The sequence below is a fragment of the Periplaneta americana genome, chromosome 3 (genome assembly GCF_040183065.1).
Source record: "Periplaneta americana isolate PAMFEO1 chromosome 3, P.americana_PAMFEO1_priV1, whole genome shotgun sequence".
NCBI lineage: Eukaryota > Metazoa > Arthropoda > Insecta > Blattodea > Blattidae > Periplaneta > Periplaneta americana.
The window spans coordinates 50,678,511-50,694,764 of record NC_091119.1 but is presented as its reverse complement, the minus strand read 5'-3'; the positions used below and the strand labels follow the sequence as shown (position 1 = coordinate 50,694,764).

Here is a 16,254-nt window from a genome sequence, read left to right as displayed (position 1 = left end):
AGTTTTTATTTATAATCCTATGTTTATTGCATCTATTTATTTATAGTTAGAAATACATTTAGGTTTATTTTATTTTATTTATTTATTTTTTATTTTTATTTCATTGCTGTAATTATTGTATAATTATAATGGTATTATTGTATATTATATATCACTGCCACCTGGTGTATACCCAATTGTAGTGTTATTAAATACATACTGTACACACATACATATATTTATAAAACAGTTATATTACCGGTTATTCTTTATGGTAGTGAAACTTGGACTCTCACTTTGAGAGAGAAATAGGGACTAAGGGTATTTGAGAATAAGGTGCTTAGGAAAATATTTGGGGCTAAGAGGGATGAAGTTACAGTAGAATGGAGAAAGTTACACAACACAGAACTGCACGCATTGTATTCTTCACCTGACATAATTAGGAACATTAAATCCAGACGTTTGAGATGGGCAGGGCATGTAGCACGTATGGGCTAATCCAGAAATGCATATAGAGTGTTAGTTGGGATGCCGGAGGGAAAAAGACCTTTGGGGAGGCCGAGACGTAGATGGGAGGATAATATTAAAATGGATTTGAGGGAGGTGGGATATGATAATGGAGAATAATCTTGCTCAGGATAGGGACCAATGGCGGGCTTATGTGAGGGCGGCAATGAACCTCCGGGTTCCTTAAAAGCCAGTAAGTAAGTAAGTAAGTATACATATGTCATAATATTAAATGTTTTCCCCGAATTTATTGTTAGTACTATGTGTTATATTAATGTAATGCTAAATATCAAACAACCCATTGAAAAATAGGAGTTAAGAAAATTAATAGAAGAAAATGAATTTAAAATCTGTCCTAAAATGAATTCAGGCACGGGCACCCCTGTCAGTATCTACAGCTTACATCCTGCCCACTTAATACAAGAATGGGCACCCCTATCAGTACCTACAGCTTCATTCTCTTCCATTCTCAACGATGTATAAAATGCCGCAGCACTTAAAAGCGACGTATTTCATTAACTCAAATGGTGGGAGTGAAAAATTATTTTATAATCTCTCTTAAAAGTGAACCTTTGAGGATTTTCTACAGTAGTTAAGGAGGTTGGATGTAAATTGTGTTGGGGGTGAGTTATGCTGAGGCTGGGGGAGAATTTTTGTTTCCACTGTATCAGCATCAAATCCGTGTAAATGAGAGAGTTGTGCATTAACTGGAAATTAGGTTAAGGGAAACCGTTTCGCTCTACCCGGAGTATTGCAATGTCGGGCGATGAAATCGAATTCGCTCGTAGTTGTAACACTCCCTCATTGGTCGCCTGCAATGCGGATAGACTTCTCCCCGTCCCTCGGAGTTATAATCGGGGGCTCATATATGATTTCTGCACAATCAAAGAGAAATTAATAGTACTAATAGAGAGTTCAAAAGTTCATATCTCCAGAATTTGAGGGGCATTACATGGTAAAAGCATCATTACTGAAAAACTCAATTTCGAAAATTTGACGTAGTTACGTACATTTCATGTTTTCTGGTCGTCCGTGTTATTTAACACATCTCAGATTTGTATGCTTAACCCAGTCGAGAAGAATTATCTATCTAGGTCAGCCAGGGGCGGCTCGTCCTAAGAGCTGCGGAGCTGCAGCACTCCCTGCTTTGACAGGAAAATAAAAATAATATTTGTTTTAATTTGTAGAATAATTGTTACAGCTTTTATTGGTAAATTGCTTTATATTTCATCTGGCCGGGTATATGTACTATTATCTTATGGATAATCTTTTTGCGCATCGACTGTACTGGAATTGACACTGCATTCAAAATCGTCCTGGGATCTACAGGGTAGGACAGCTCATAGAGAGTCTGCCTTGCTTACAGCGTATTCCGAATCTCACCGGTCCGGTGGCATCAATGACGTCACGTTGCAGCGAAATAAGGAACAAAACTGCTGGAAGGATCGATGGCTGTCATGGCGACTGTACAAGTTGTTGTCTGTGCTACGCTAGCAAAATTTTGCGAAATTTTCGTACTCCCATCTCGTTCAAAGAAAAGAGAGCATAAAGAACTTATTTCTTGAACCGGTAGTAATAACTGGTCCGTTGACATGTTCGCTCATAAGCCATTAACATATTGTTTTTACGTTGTGCTCACTACAAACAATACAGCAGAACTAAAGCAGAACACACCGCCATGACACAACAGTGCACGATGTCATTCGTCTGCGAATTCCCGCCCTATACAAGAACCAATCAGATTCATGATGGCGGCTGATGGAGACTGCCACCACCTCTGCAAGTTGATGGCACCGGTGCGACACCGGTGGAGCATCAATGACGTCATCGGTGGAATTCGGAACAACGTGATGCCATCGGATTGCTCACCGGTGAGATTCAGAATACGCTCTTAGTCAGGGGATAGAGAGGTGAAGGGAAGCAGAGGGAAACTGCCGCTGTTTAAAACCCATCTTTCGCTGCAGTGGCTTGCAGAGCCAGGCCACAAGGGAAGATCTTTCCTCCACTCCCACACCGCTATTGTAATGCTACGTCAAATGGATTCTATATTCCCTTGAAACTTAATGACAACATATTTATTTTTTCTTCGCATACTTATTGTTGTAGAATCTTATCGAGATAATATAACGAAATTAATATTGTAGTTTGCCTTATTATTACGTATATATCCAGCCTCCAGCAGACCCTAATATTTACCGTAACTCAAAATGATTGCACGAGTAGGATCCTTTTGATATAGCACGTAAAATACGAAAGAGACTTCTTTTCCAGTTTTAGAAAATTGTTGACCATCAGTATATCTGAGTATTGCTTTGGTGTGACGTCTTAGTACCGTAACTTAACCAGTGCAAATTTGCAAGCATGAGTGTGTGTGAATTACAGAATATTAATTTTATTTTTTTCAACTTTGCCTTGCGGAGAAGATTGACGTAATGAAGTGAAATTAAAGGGTCGTCCGTTACCCGACTTAAATCTTACTCAAGCTTCATCCAGCCGAATAGTGCATATATGTAAGGAAGTGTAACAATGAAATTTACGCTAAGCATTTGTGGTTACGTGGATGTGAACAAAAAAAAAATTCTGTATTTTGTTTTCCTTACCTCCTCTTCGGTGGTGATCCTGCATGGACTAGGAGTGGTGTGACAGATTTAGGACATTTGCCTCTAAAAATTAAAAAGCACAAATCTTCGCAGTCTCGTCTGAAAAATGTTGTTTCATTGGCTATGTTAGGCGAAGCTAATATTGCTGCGCAATTAAATGAAGCGAACAGGACAAAAATTCTCAAACATAATCAAGAAGTGAGAAAAAATCGTGAAATTATTTTATAAAATATTAATTGTATCACATTTTGTGCCAATATGAACTTCCCCTTAGGGGACATGATGAAAAAACGATTCGAAGAACCCTGGTGTATTTCATGGGTTGCTACACTTCTTGAGTAACCTAAAAGAGCCTCTCAAAAATCATTTGAAACATGCCACTGTTTAAAGGTAATTCTAAAACAATTCAGGATGAACTGGTAGATGCATGTTGAGTGTCTGCCGATTTGAAATTCAGACTAAAATCGATGGTATTAGTTTTTCTTTAGCGATTATGGCAAATAATGCCACAGACATCTCCAAAGTCAGGAAGTTCTGATTTTTCGATACGTAGTGCCTTTATTTTTGCCCTATACTTATTAGTAATGATATCAGAAGTGAAATTTGTATGTACCAAAATCTACTGCAGCTCCCCCAATCCACAAGTTCACGAGCCGCCACTGAGGCCAGCGGTGACCAAAACTGGTATCGTGATTACATCGTGTAGTCACAAACATTCAAACGGACAAGGAGAGTTTACTGTACATTGCTGTCTGTCCCATTCACGTACTGAAAACAAGCAGTGGCGGTATCATGTCGCTCTACAAGCAGGAACAGTAGGTTTCATAAGGAATCAGAAGAGGAAAGATTTTGTTTTCCTTTGCCCAACGATTTAATTAGATTATTTAGAAGCAGCAAAAGGCATTACAAGTCACACCGAATACACAGACATAAAAGGGATTATTATTATTATTATTATTATTATTATTATTATTATTATTATCATTATCATTATTATTATTATTATTATTATTATTATTATTATTATTATTGATCAGTAAATTTTATAAATTTATTCTTCTCTGCGTGCATGAAATTTTTAAAGTCTCTTTCCTTGAAGGACAAAATTACTATACTCCGTTTCATAATGTCTGACAGGCGACGTAAACATTGCCTGCAGAGGAGTAGAGAAGTATAATATTGCTATTCAACCAATGGCAGAGATCTCATTCTACGTTTATCTTGAGGTTGGGCGGTCTGACGCATTGTACCCGCGCCCAAATTCAAGACTAGTTAGAATGAGACTCTGCCATTGGTTGAATAGCAATTAGGCCTATACTTCCCCCGCCCCTCTCTGGAGACAATGTTTACATCTCCTGTCAGACATTATGGAACGACGTGTAGGCTACATATCAAGTTTAAGCTTTTTAATCTTTAGATGAGTTTACCTATTATCAGTTATTTACTAGTAATTCATTTAATAATAGCTTAATATTATAAAACAACTGATTCAATATTATATGCATTGTAAGAATGGAACGAGCTATTAAACTTCATTATCCTATTCTTAAAACGTTTGCTGCTAAAATATCAGCATATTTTTATTATACTTATGTTAACAGTTGTTTTCACAAGTTACACTTATTAAACACAAAAGCAAGTCCCGCCTTACAGACGCAGTTGAGAATTGCCGTGTGTAACATTCAGCCGGACTTCGTTTCCTTTTCAGAAAGATGCACAAAAAATAATTTGAAGGTTAAAGGTTTGTTTCAATAATTAAGTTAATATATTTATCTGTTAAAAAAGGGGTTTTCTTATATTTTTAAGAGATCTTACAAATGAGGTCTGTTTTTTTCCTTATTAAATTATTCATGAATTAATATAGAACGATTTGTTTCCTTGCAATAAAGCTATCGAGATGAATGAATAAACTGCTTGATTATAAATAAAACACATTCTACTTAGAGATAGACAGGAAATGAGCTATGGAATGTTCAGTTCAGCATGTGCACGAACCGCCACTGGTTGTAGTTTTCATGCCAAGTACCTCTCCCCCGTCTCCGTATTTCTTAGGCTGTCTCTCACGTGTAATTACAGCCGTTCGAGTTTTGATCGGCTCTGATTTAGGCCGATAGAACCATACACCATGACTTTCTTCAGAAGAGAAATGAATTGTGGCATATGAAAGATTACGTTCTTGGGTGACAGAGCTAACCGTAATATTTCCTTTCCATGTCCCCACATGATTCTAAAATATGAGGCACAGAACTCACGCCTTACGAATGTCAAGCGTATTATATTAATTACTAGAGATGAAACAACTCCTTCGTAAATACGATACCAACGTATATGTGACTCGAGTATTGAACATGACGTCAGAGGGAAGGAATTTAGAAAAGAATTGTTTTCTGTACAATGATGAACTGTGGTGCTACGTGTACAGTGTTGTAGTAAGTGAACGAATCAATTTCTAACCTGTAGTGCAGTGTTATTAAGATGAAAAACGCAAAATCCCTCACTTCCAAACAACTTGAGGACGATCTTACATTTGTTGCAAATAATTTTCAGATTTTATCGAATACTATTGCTTAACTGGAATCAACAAATAGTCAACTGTCAGATGCCCTAAAACTTGTAGATAATGTGTCTGTAAAAATGAAGAGAACAGTTTTAGGACCAGTTTCAGAAAAAGTGCAGCGTAAATTAAAAACTGTCTTAGACAAAAATCTTGGTTATTCTGCAATTTGTGGTATACGCTGGCGCCAGCGTTTTTGGCGTGTGTCCTAGATATATAGTGCCCAGTATGTGAGCATGTTACTAGTGCAGTTGAGAATGGTACCACTTCCTATACACGTCACATCAGCCATTTGCCAAACACAGTTGCCAGACTGACCGCGGCAAATGTAAAACACTCACACTTAACGTTTCCATTACTTATTCCACACGCCAAAAACTGTGACGCGGAAATGTAAGAAATGTTTTAGGAGGTCACAAAAAAAAAAAAAAAAACAAAAGGAATTATATATTGAATAATTATGTGCAGTGTTTTACATTTACACCTATTTCTTCATGGGGCGTCGAGAGAAGTTTTTCAATATTGTTTCGGGCAAATAAGAAGAAGATTCACTTTTGACACCTTTAAAAATATCGCGTTGTATATTGCAACTGATCAGATGATAAAGATGAAGTCACCACTTAACACGTGATTAAGCTTATTCATCGTCATTACATTACATATTAAGTCATTCTAATATACTGTATGTAGGCTTTAGTTTAATTGTACACTCCATAAAGAACTAGCCTACCAAGAGTAACAACTTTACATTGGTTAAGTTTCATTTCTAATGAGGGGTGCTGAATCAAAACGAGCTCAGTCCATCCGCAGATTAAATGCTGTTTGAAATGGATTGGCCCTATTTCTGCAGCAATAAATCGACCTACGAAATCCGTTTCTTTCACAGTCTAAAGGAGCGCTTTCTGAAAGAAACGGATTTCACAGTTCGATTTATTGCTATACAAATAGGGGGAATCCGTTTCAAACAGTATTTTTTCTACGGATGGACTGTGCTCTTTTTGATTCAATACTCCTCACATGTTCCGAATAGGTAGGCTAGTGCGCAACATTTATGTTCCACCGAAGTATACTTTGCTTGTATGCCTGCTCTTGTTTACATCTGACCGCTGTGCAAAGTTCAAAGACACCGACACTGTATGGTTGAAGCGTAGATAACCTCGTGTCCATGGAAAGAAAGGTTTCATCACTAGTCATTACATATATTAACGCATGCTATTTTTCTGTTATATGCTCTTTTCTTAGGAACGTGTTGTTCTATTCTGACATTGTATACTGTGTGACGATAGCGTACACTATTCTCTTGAGTTGTTTAACATATCGTGTGCTATGAACATACAAACGATATTTCATCTTTTGATACTGAAGAAAACTATCTAAGTCACTTGAGGAAGAAAGTATTTCATTTCTAGATTTCAAGATAGTCCAATGAAGCTGTACCATACTGTTATGGAATAAATAACATCATTTCAGGACAACATACTATTATTCTGTAATAACATGGAGACAAAGTATAGTTTAGTTATTCTAAGTTAAATTCTGCTATAAACCGCATAAAAGAAAATCAAAATTAATTTTGGAAACACAATAATTTGTTAATAACCACTAGTGGAATAAATATATCTCATTTTAAGACAGCCAAATATCTCTGTAACAATTAATACAGGCATGTCAATTGATGCCCACAGGAGCAAGCGCGCGCTTTAGAGCCCAGGAGAGCCTGAGCGCTTTGCAGCGGAAAGGAAAGAGACAGACGAAAGAGGTGGTATATGCCGCTTGGTCGAGCTATATTCAGGGATGGCCAGCACTGATTCAATAATAAAGGGAAGATAACTTATTAAAACTGTATCCATGTTAATTTTTAGATTTGCCTGAGAAGTATAAGTGCATTATAAGAATGTAAGTTTTAGTTTTAATGCTCATTTTTCACAAGTTTGACTTTTTTATTCAAAAGAAATATTTTATCAACTTTTGGTATAGAAAAGTGAAATTTTCAGGTATAGGCCTATTTATTTAGTAGCCTTACAGAATTTTTTTCGTAGATCTAATATACCGTATACACGTATTACTGAAGACAGTGTATTGAAATTTTTAAAAATATTTGCATGGAAATTGTTTGTAAGGAAATGAATTAGCAAAGCAACTACTGTTACATCATAAGTAAAAGATATGTGCCCATGTGTTGTGAAAATGTCAGTTCTATAGCTTCAGCACATTTCGAGAAAGTAATTTAATATTCTGATGATAGGAAGTTGCTCACAAATATCACCTTAAAAGCATAACGCGATAAGAGTTTTGTTATGTAATATTAGTTACAATTAAAACAGATATAGTACCTAGGTAACTTTGCTTTGTACTGTAATATTGTTTTGATTAGTTTATTGATTACTTTTGTAAGGCTAAATATACCATCAATATAAATTCCAACTTATCATGTCATACTCAAGCTCTTTCTTTGGAATATCACTTTCTTTATGAATGATGTGTTTCATTCACTTAATACAGTATAATTGTACTACTATGGAATTTAAGTGAATATTCCTTCTTAACTCTCTATTATGTTATTAAGATTTAAAACATAAGTGCAATACTAAGAAATCAGTGTTAGTACTTTTGTTTTACAGACAATATAGATAATATTAAACAGAAAGATGCCATGTAAAAATAACAACATAACATTTCACGTTCCGTTTGAAGTTTGTGCATCACTGTTTTCTTAATCCAACAGGTTACTTATTCATATACACAACCCTTCCTCTTTCCATACTTAGCGCTTGCTGCCCTCGCACGACGTCAAGGTTCCGTTTGAAGTTTGTGCATCACTGTTTTCTTAATCCAACAGGTTACTTATTCATATACACAACCCTTCCTCTTTCCATACTTAGCGCTTGCTGCCCTCGCACGACGTCAAGGTTCCGTTTGAAGTTTGTGCACCACTGTTTTCTTAATCCAACAGGTTACTTATTCTTATACACAACCCTTCCTCTTTCCATACTTAGCGCTTGCTGCCCTCGCACGACGTCAAGGTTCCGTTTGAAGTTTGTGCATCACTGTTTTCTTAATCCAACAGGTTACTTATTCATATACACAACCCTTCCTCTTTCCATACTTAGCGCTTGCTGCCCTCGCACGACGTCAAGGTAAGAAAAATGCGCTTTCTTTGAAATCACTGAATTGGTAGATAGAGAAGAAATGCAATCGGCTCACTCCAATTTGATCAAATTCTTCTATAAAATTCACAAGCAGAAGAAATGCAATTCATTGAAGCAACACAAGTCTTGTATAATGCATTACTTACGACTGTGGATTCCACAAACACTGAACTATAACAAAATAGTTATAAAAGAGGCATGGAGATGGTACTCACCCTGGCAAGTGACACGGCTGGGAAGTGCTCCCATGCGAGACGAGTCTCCTCCCCAGGCCTTCCTTCCCTCTGACCTCGAAGAATACGGGAAGCTGTGATAGTTGCCAAGCCCATGCCGTCTCCGACGAAGAGGATGACATTGCGAGCCACTGGGCGAGTGGACCCCGTGTTACCGTCACTCGACAAGCGACGTCTTAACGCGGCTCTAGCCTCCTCGTACCAGTAGTCCCGATCTGAGGAGAAGAAACATATTATATTAAGTACCTTCTACGTGTTGACAAAATAGGGGAAAAGTTACATGAAATGACATCTGTCCTTCAAGAGAATGAAACTTCAGTAGCATCTACGCCTTTCATAAGAAATAAAGTTAATATTTATCAGACTACTCGTCAGCTTATGAGATCAGCTCTATCAGGACTGCGGTACAATGGTTCGCCTGTCAGTCTCGTACTCACGAATGAAACCAATGCCACCTGTCGTCGGACTTGTACAATCATTTCATATGATTGTAGGGTATAGAGAGAGAGATAAATAAATCGTCCGGCCTTAATTAAGGATGACCACTAGGATCTGGAAATTAATATAACATAAAATATAATGAATTAAATATGAATGTTCTTATCAAAATAAAATCTGATAATTAAGTACCGTTGATTATCAATTTATACTAATAATAAATCTGTAGCCGAAATTTTTCCGGTAATTTTCGATTTTCCAAAAATAATTGGCACTAAAATATATAATTAACCACCCTGAAATAGAAAATCGCTTTTTTGACATTTTTGTTTGTATATCTGTCTGTCTGTCTGTCTGTCTGGATGTTTGTTACCTTTTCACGCGATAACGGCTGAACGGATTTCGATGAAAATTAGAATATAAATTAAGTTTGTTATAACTTAAATTTTAGGCTATATGGCATTCAAAATACGTTATTTAAAGGGGGGGTTATAAGGAGGCCTGAATTAAATAAATCGAAATATCTCACTTATTATTGATTTTTGTGAAAAATGTTACATAACAAAAGTTTCTTCAAACATTATGTCCGGTAAGTTTTATTCTTTGAACAATTTTGATAGGAATGATATTTAATGAGATAAATGAGTTTTAATATTAAAATAACTGCCATCTAAGGCGGTGTAATGAAATAAAAAACAAATGACCGTCTATAAGGGGCCTTGGACAACAACAATCGAAAGCTATGAAACATAGCCTAGACAGAATGTTTCTGTGTTTGTATGAAGTAATATGGGAAGCTAAATTAACCGATTTGTATAATTAATTATTATTTCACCATTTGAAAGTGTATTTTTCTCTAGCTGGACATAATGCTATAATGTTATTACAGTAACGTCTGAGTGAATCGAGGACAGGTAAGATTAAAATAGCTTCTTATGCACAGAAAACTTGATAGGCTATTCTGTATATTCGTTTCCTGTATTTCTTAAAATAATGTTTATGTAAGTTACACATTCATTTTAATCTGAGAGAATTAACGAACAACGAGAGTGTAATGATTTAGAATGCAGTAATAGTATGTTAGCTTAGCATTCCATTATTTTATAATACAAATTTTAGCTATGCTGAATTGAATAGTGTTTTTAATTTTTTTTTTATTTTAGTAGGTTATTTTACGACACTTTATCAACGTCTTAGGTTGTTGAATCGTGTTAAAATACATAAAATACATATGCATTAAATGAAATGCAAAAAAATTGGTTAATGAGCCAAGCAGATTATGTTGCGCTGTTGTAAAAGTTGTTCCTCCTGAGATTCAAGAGCCCCCATAACAAATTAAAAACTTACTTATCGGAGTACATCCGTTATTAACACACTTTTTATGTTGTTTTCTAATGCCAGGCGTGTGACAACAAAGTCATTTGACCTCTTGCACTCCAATTTACACTCCATTACACATTTTTTATATAATATAATATAATATAATATAATATAATATAATATAATATAATATAATATAATATAATATAATATAATATAATATAACACAATACAATATAATATAATATAATATAATATAATATAATATAATATAATATAATATAATATAATATAATATAATATACTATAATATAATATAATATAATATAATATAATATAATATAATATAATAAAATATAAGTTATTTAAGTTATTTGAAGGGTTCAGAACCATAGTGGGGCAAGCGCCATTTACTGAATACGTAGAAAGCATGGGTTAAAATTAAGTTATTACCATAATTCAATGGAAACATATATCAAATAAAAAGAGTATAAACATTAAATCTAAATTATGTTAATGTTCATTAAACTATGGTTGCATGTAATAAAAATTAAGAAACATGTTAAAGAAATTGTAATTGCACCAAATGAGTGGTCTCTGGATCAAAATGATAGCATTTTAATTATTTAAATACAATTTAAATTAAGTAACATATTAAACGATTTATCCTTCTATCAAACACGAATGTCCTATTTTAATTATGTAATTACTTTATATTTATTTGTAATAAGTGCAGCGGAGCGCACGTGTACAGCTAGTTATAAAATAAAATCTTAGAAGATGATCTTAAAATTACACTTATAAATAAAAAAAGTATTTAAAATTAGCATATCCTTAATTAAGACCTTCTGAGTGGTATAAATGAAATTGTATAATTTGCTGGGGACCTTTAAGAATTTGCGAGATGATTTTTAGAATTTCTAAAGGTGGTATTGATAAATGATTTTAAAAAATTATATGTAAATTTTGGTAAAGAACTCCGAACACCAAAAAAAACCTGTCACTGACCAATTGAAGAGCGGGATGTTATACTCGGCACTAAGGTAGGGAATACGAGGCTCATAAACGGCCCTCTTTTCAAGATCAACCTGATGAGCTTGGTTTAGATCTCTCTCCACGCGCATAGTTGGATCTATGATAATAGCTTTTTGTTGTTGCCTGTTTATTCCTATTATATCCGCTCTTCTGTGAGAGTCGTCTTCAGAAATACAGTGGACCTCTCCATGAACTTTGCAACCCTTGTTCCGAAGAAGACAGGCCCCAGCTTCACGGACTCTATGATGCCTGTTGTTACGCAATAGCTCTCCTTTCCTGCAGAAGCCTATCACTTGGCCAAGAGTTTCTGTCTCATTGCAGCCAGGTTGACGGCTCGGATTACGAAGTACCTAAGTGCAAGGATCTGTTCCGAGTCCAAGCCCAGTGCATTCCTTAGCACTTGAGCATAATTAAATCAGTGAGATGCAAAAGGAAAACATTGCACTTTTTGGTCATTTTAAACTGAGAGAGTCATTTTGTTCTTTAACACAAGCCCCGTCTATTGGTATAAAGAAAGAAAACATCCCTTTATTCTGACTCTGTTAAAATCAGCTGTGAAAATTCCAATGCCATGCAGAAGGAAGAGATTCCTTTGGGGAGGCTGAAACGTATATGGGAAGATAATATTAAAATGGATTTGAGGGAGGTAGGATATGATGATAGAGACTGGATTAATCTTGCTCAGGATAGGGACCAATGGCGGGCTTATGTGAGGGTTCCTTAAAAGCCGTAAATAAGTAAGTAAGTAAGAAAGCTGAATTACAATATTATTTTGACACTTAGTTTGAACGCTTTATTGTAACAGATATGATATTCATTGAAAATATTAATATATTGTTCTCACGAAAGTCGGTGAGATGCAAACGGAAAACTTTCCATGCACTTTGGGCTTTGATTATGAAAGAATAATAAACATTATGTTATGTGGGGAATAGGTAAAATATATTAATTTCAGCCAGTTCTTTAAACTACCAATAGTGACTTTTTCTCTAAAGTGTATCAGTTCTCCTCCAAACGTTACTTTTAATTTTCTTAAAATCGTGTTATATGGAATATTTTCCTTTTTCATCTTACCGATTCAATTAGGTTGTTATGCACTTATTACAGAAAATTTCCATGGCTGTTTTGCTCCTCGATTAAGCCTGGCCCTATCAACCGCTGTACTATGCATTCCTCTTCAGCTAACAATCCGAATACCTTACCTTTGGTAGTGACCTACCGTAACTCCGATCTATGAGTCTAGAACCCATCATTACTGTTATTTACAAAACTTGGGGCAAATTGCGAGATATACTTACACAAAGACAAGATATGTCATATTTTTCGAGGCGAAGATTAGAGCGAAAGAAAAATTGTGGAGGTGTTAGTGGAATGAAGAGAAGGAAACGGGAGAACAACTTTGTTTTTGTTCACCACAAATACGAATTTGTCCTCTCTGGATTTTGAAGTCGGGTTCGTGGTCGTAAGGCAGTATTCTGTGAATTGATGTACTAAGGTAGAAACATCTCATGAATATTATGCGAAGATAGATGAATATCGGCTACTATATCATGGTAGAATGTGTAGTACAAAAATACTACTGGGTTCAAAAAGTTCCCGGAATTTTACTACCATTTTTCGTATTAATATATAACAAGGGATATTATACATTTGTTTTGTTGGTAACATTCATGATGTCATTTCCTTAAAGTTTGTTGATAATGGCGATTGTTGGTTTTGAGTTGTAGGCAATTGTTTATCATAGTGTTTTGTTTGTTCGTCGCATTTTGTAATTATGTCCACAGAGCAACGTACAAACATCAAGTTCTGTGTTTTGTTACACAAAACTCCTGCAGAGACATTAAGATTTTTGGAAGAAGCATATGGCGAAGCAGCAATGAAAAAAACTCAAGTGTATGCCTAGCATAAACGCTTTTCTGGTGGCCGCGATAGCATCAAAGATGACGTACGCAGCGGCCGACCAAAAACTGCAACAAATGAAGCAATCGCTCAGCGTGTGCGTAATGTTGTGAGGGACGACCGACGTAAAACCATAAAAGAGATAGCAGCAGATGTCGGAATATCAGTCGGAAGTGTACACAATGTTCTTCACAAGCATCTCAACATGCATTACGTGTCTCAGAAATTAGTTCCGAAAATGTTGTCGGCAGAACAGAAAGAAACAAGAATGACTCTTGCTGGGGACATGATCAGTATGGCTGATGAAGATGGTGATTTCTTAAAAAAAATTATTGCTGGTGATGAAACTTGGTGCTACTTGTACGACCCAGTCCCTAAACGACGGTCATCTGAGTGGAAATCGAAAACATCTCCTCGGAAGCAAAAATTTCCTAGGGACACTTCCAAAGGCAAAGTTATGTTGGAAGTTTTCTTCGACTCTCAGGGTCTCATCCATCAAGAGTTCATTCCAGAAGGTCGTACTGTAACGAAAGAATTGTAAGTAAAAATCATCCGTCGCCTCCGGGACGCAGTGAGAAGGAAACGTCCAGAAAAGTGGGTAGAAAACAACTGGTTCCTTATGCATGACAATGCACCTGCTCATCGCGCAATTATTGTAAAGAATTTTCTTGCCAGGCACAACATAACTGCTTTGGGTCACCCACCATACTCTTCTGATCTCTCACCACCTGATTACTTTCTGTTTCCCCGTCTGAAAAGTCATCTGAAAGGACGGAGATTCAATGCTGGAGAGGTTATTGTAAACGCGACGAGAGCACTAAGACGGGTTTCACAAAATGGCTTCCAGGCCTGCTTCGAGGAACTCTACACGCGTTGGCAAAAGTGTGTTGTTGCGGAAGGGAACTATTTTGAAGGGAATGCTGTAGAATAGTGTTTAAGGTACGTTGTTTCTATGATACTAGCAAATTCCGGGAACTTTTTGAACCTAGTATGTATATTAAGAAGTACTGTATATGAAAGAACCTACTTACTTTATTCTGAGTAATACGTAGCAACGATTAACGAGTATGAATACTAAAATATATGTGGAGGCAGGAGATACAGTATCAATTGTCAAAGTTCTAGACGTTAAGCCTAGGTCTACACTAGAGATGAAGAAAACTAACTACCTCTCTCGCTCGTTATGTTCGTTGCATTTGTCTTTCGAGTCTCGTCTCGTCATTCTCGTGCGCTTCAAGTCTCGCTCATCATTCTCGAAATAGCATTTGGTTGACGTGGAAAGATTTCGTAACTTTGAATAACATACATCATTGAAATAAATAACATTATAAATGTTTAAATGAGACAAAAAGACAAAACATAACAGTATCTTGGTTATCAAAATGTTCTGGTTCTTTTTTTTTTTTAATAGGTTATTTTACGACACTTCATCAATATCTCAGGTTATTTAGCGTCTGAATGAGATGAAGGTGATAATGCCGGTAAAATGAGTCCGGGGTCCAGTACTGAAAGTTACCCAGGATTTGGTCGTATTGGGTTAAGGGAAAACCCCGGAAAAAACCCTCAACCAGGTAACTTGCCCCGACCGGGAATTGAACCCGGGCCACCTGGTTTCGCGGCCAGACGCGTTAGGCGTTACTCCACAGATTTCTGGTTCTATTATACGATATTACCTATGGTTATATAAATAAAAAAAACAATTCTCAAATAAATTTGCATTTCTAAGAAACATAAAATATAACGTTAATATATTTTTATATGAGATTGCATACTTGATATGAAACATATGAAAAGAATATTACTAGCGTTTTAATAAGGGCCTAGTAATTAAATAAAGACTGGGGAATGGATTATTATACACTGAAACGTAGAGATGATGTTTCAAATAGGCTACTTAATTGTTTATACATGTATAACAGTTGCCAAAGTAGATAAAAGTTGAGTCAGGTATAAACAACTGTGGCGATTCAAGGCTACTTGACGTTCGAGACTTTGGGAGTGATCAATCTCGGCGTCTCGAAACAATCACAAGCAGTCTTTACGTCAACGACGCGATGTATACAACATTGTCGTGCGGGTTTTCGGCTTTTCGGGCGCTGTTAGTCTTGCTTTCTCAATCGTTATTCGTCTTTAGTCTACACATTATAGACCGCTATGAATAATAAAGGTAGGCATATAATGCATTCAAATCCCCGAAAGCATATTTCTTTCGCGTTTATGCCATTTTAAGTAAGATAAAGACCCTATAATTGTGATTGATAGGCCATACGAAATATATTTACTCTAGTCAAAAGACCAGAGAGTCGGTGCCGCTTAACTCCCAGTTTACAACAACCGTTATGAGGTATGAAAAGGGGTACTGCAACTATATAGAAGCCGTTAACAGAGTAGTTCACATATCTACGCCAGTTAATCCTTCGATCCGCGACCGGAAATCTATAACTACCCCATTTACGTAGCGGGAAGAGGTCTTCTTCCTTTAATATCAATGATTACCTCTGTAGGAAGAGTTATGCGTCCGCGAGAACTTTGGTTCGATG

The 16,254-nt window shown here is 36.1% G+C and overlaps 1 protein-coding gene across 1 annotated transcript in view; it reads right to left on the bottom strand.

The window, feature by feature from the left end:
• The window catches only part of LOC138697021 (alkaline phosphatase, tissue-nonspecific isozyme-like), a 790,521-nt gene that overhangs the window by 744,388 nt on the left and 29,879 nt on the right, over positions 1 to 16,254 (bottom strand). Inside the window, exon 2 of the mRNA XM_069822614.1 lies at positions 9,005 to 9,237. Coding sequence (XP_069678715.1) covers positions 9,005 to 9,237 — 233 coding nt within the window. The remainder of the gene's footprint in view (positions 1 to 9,004; positions 9,238 to 16,254) is intronic.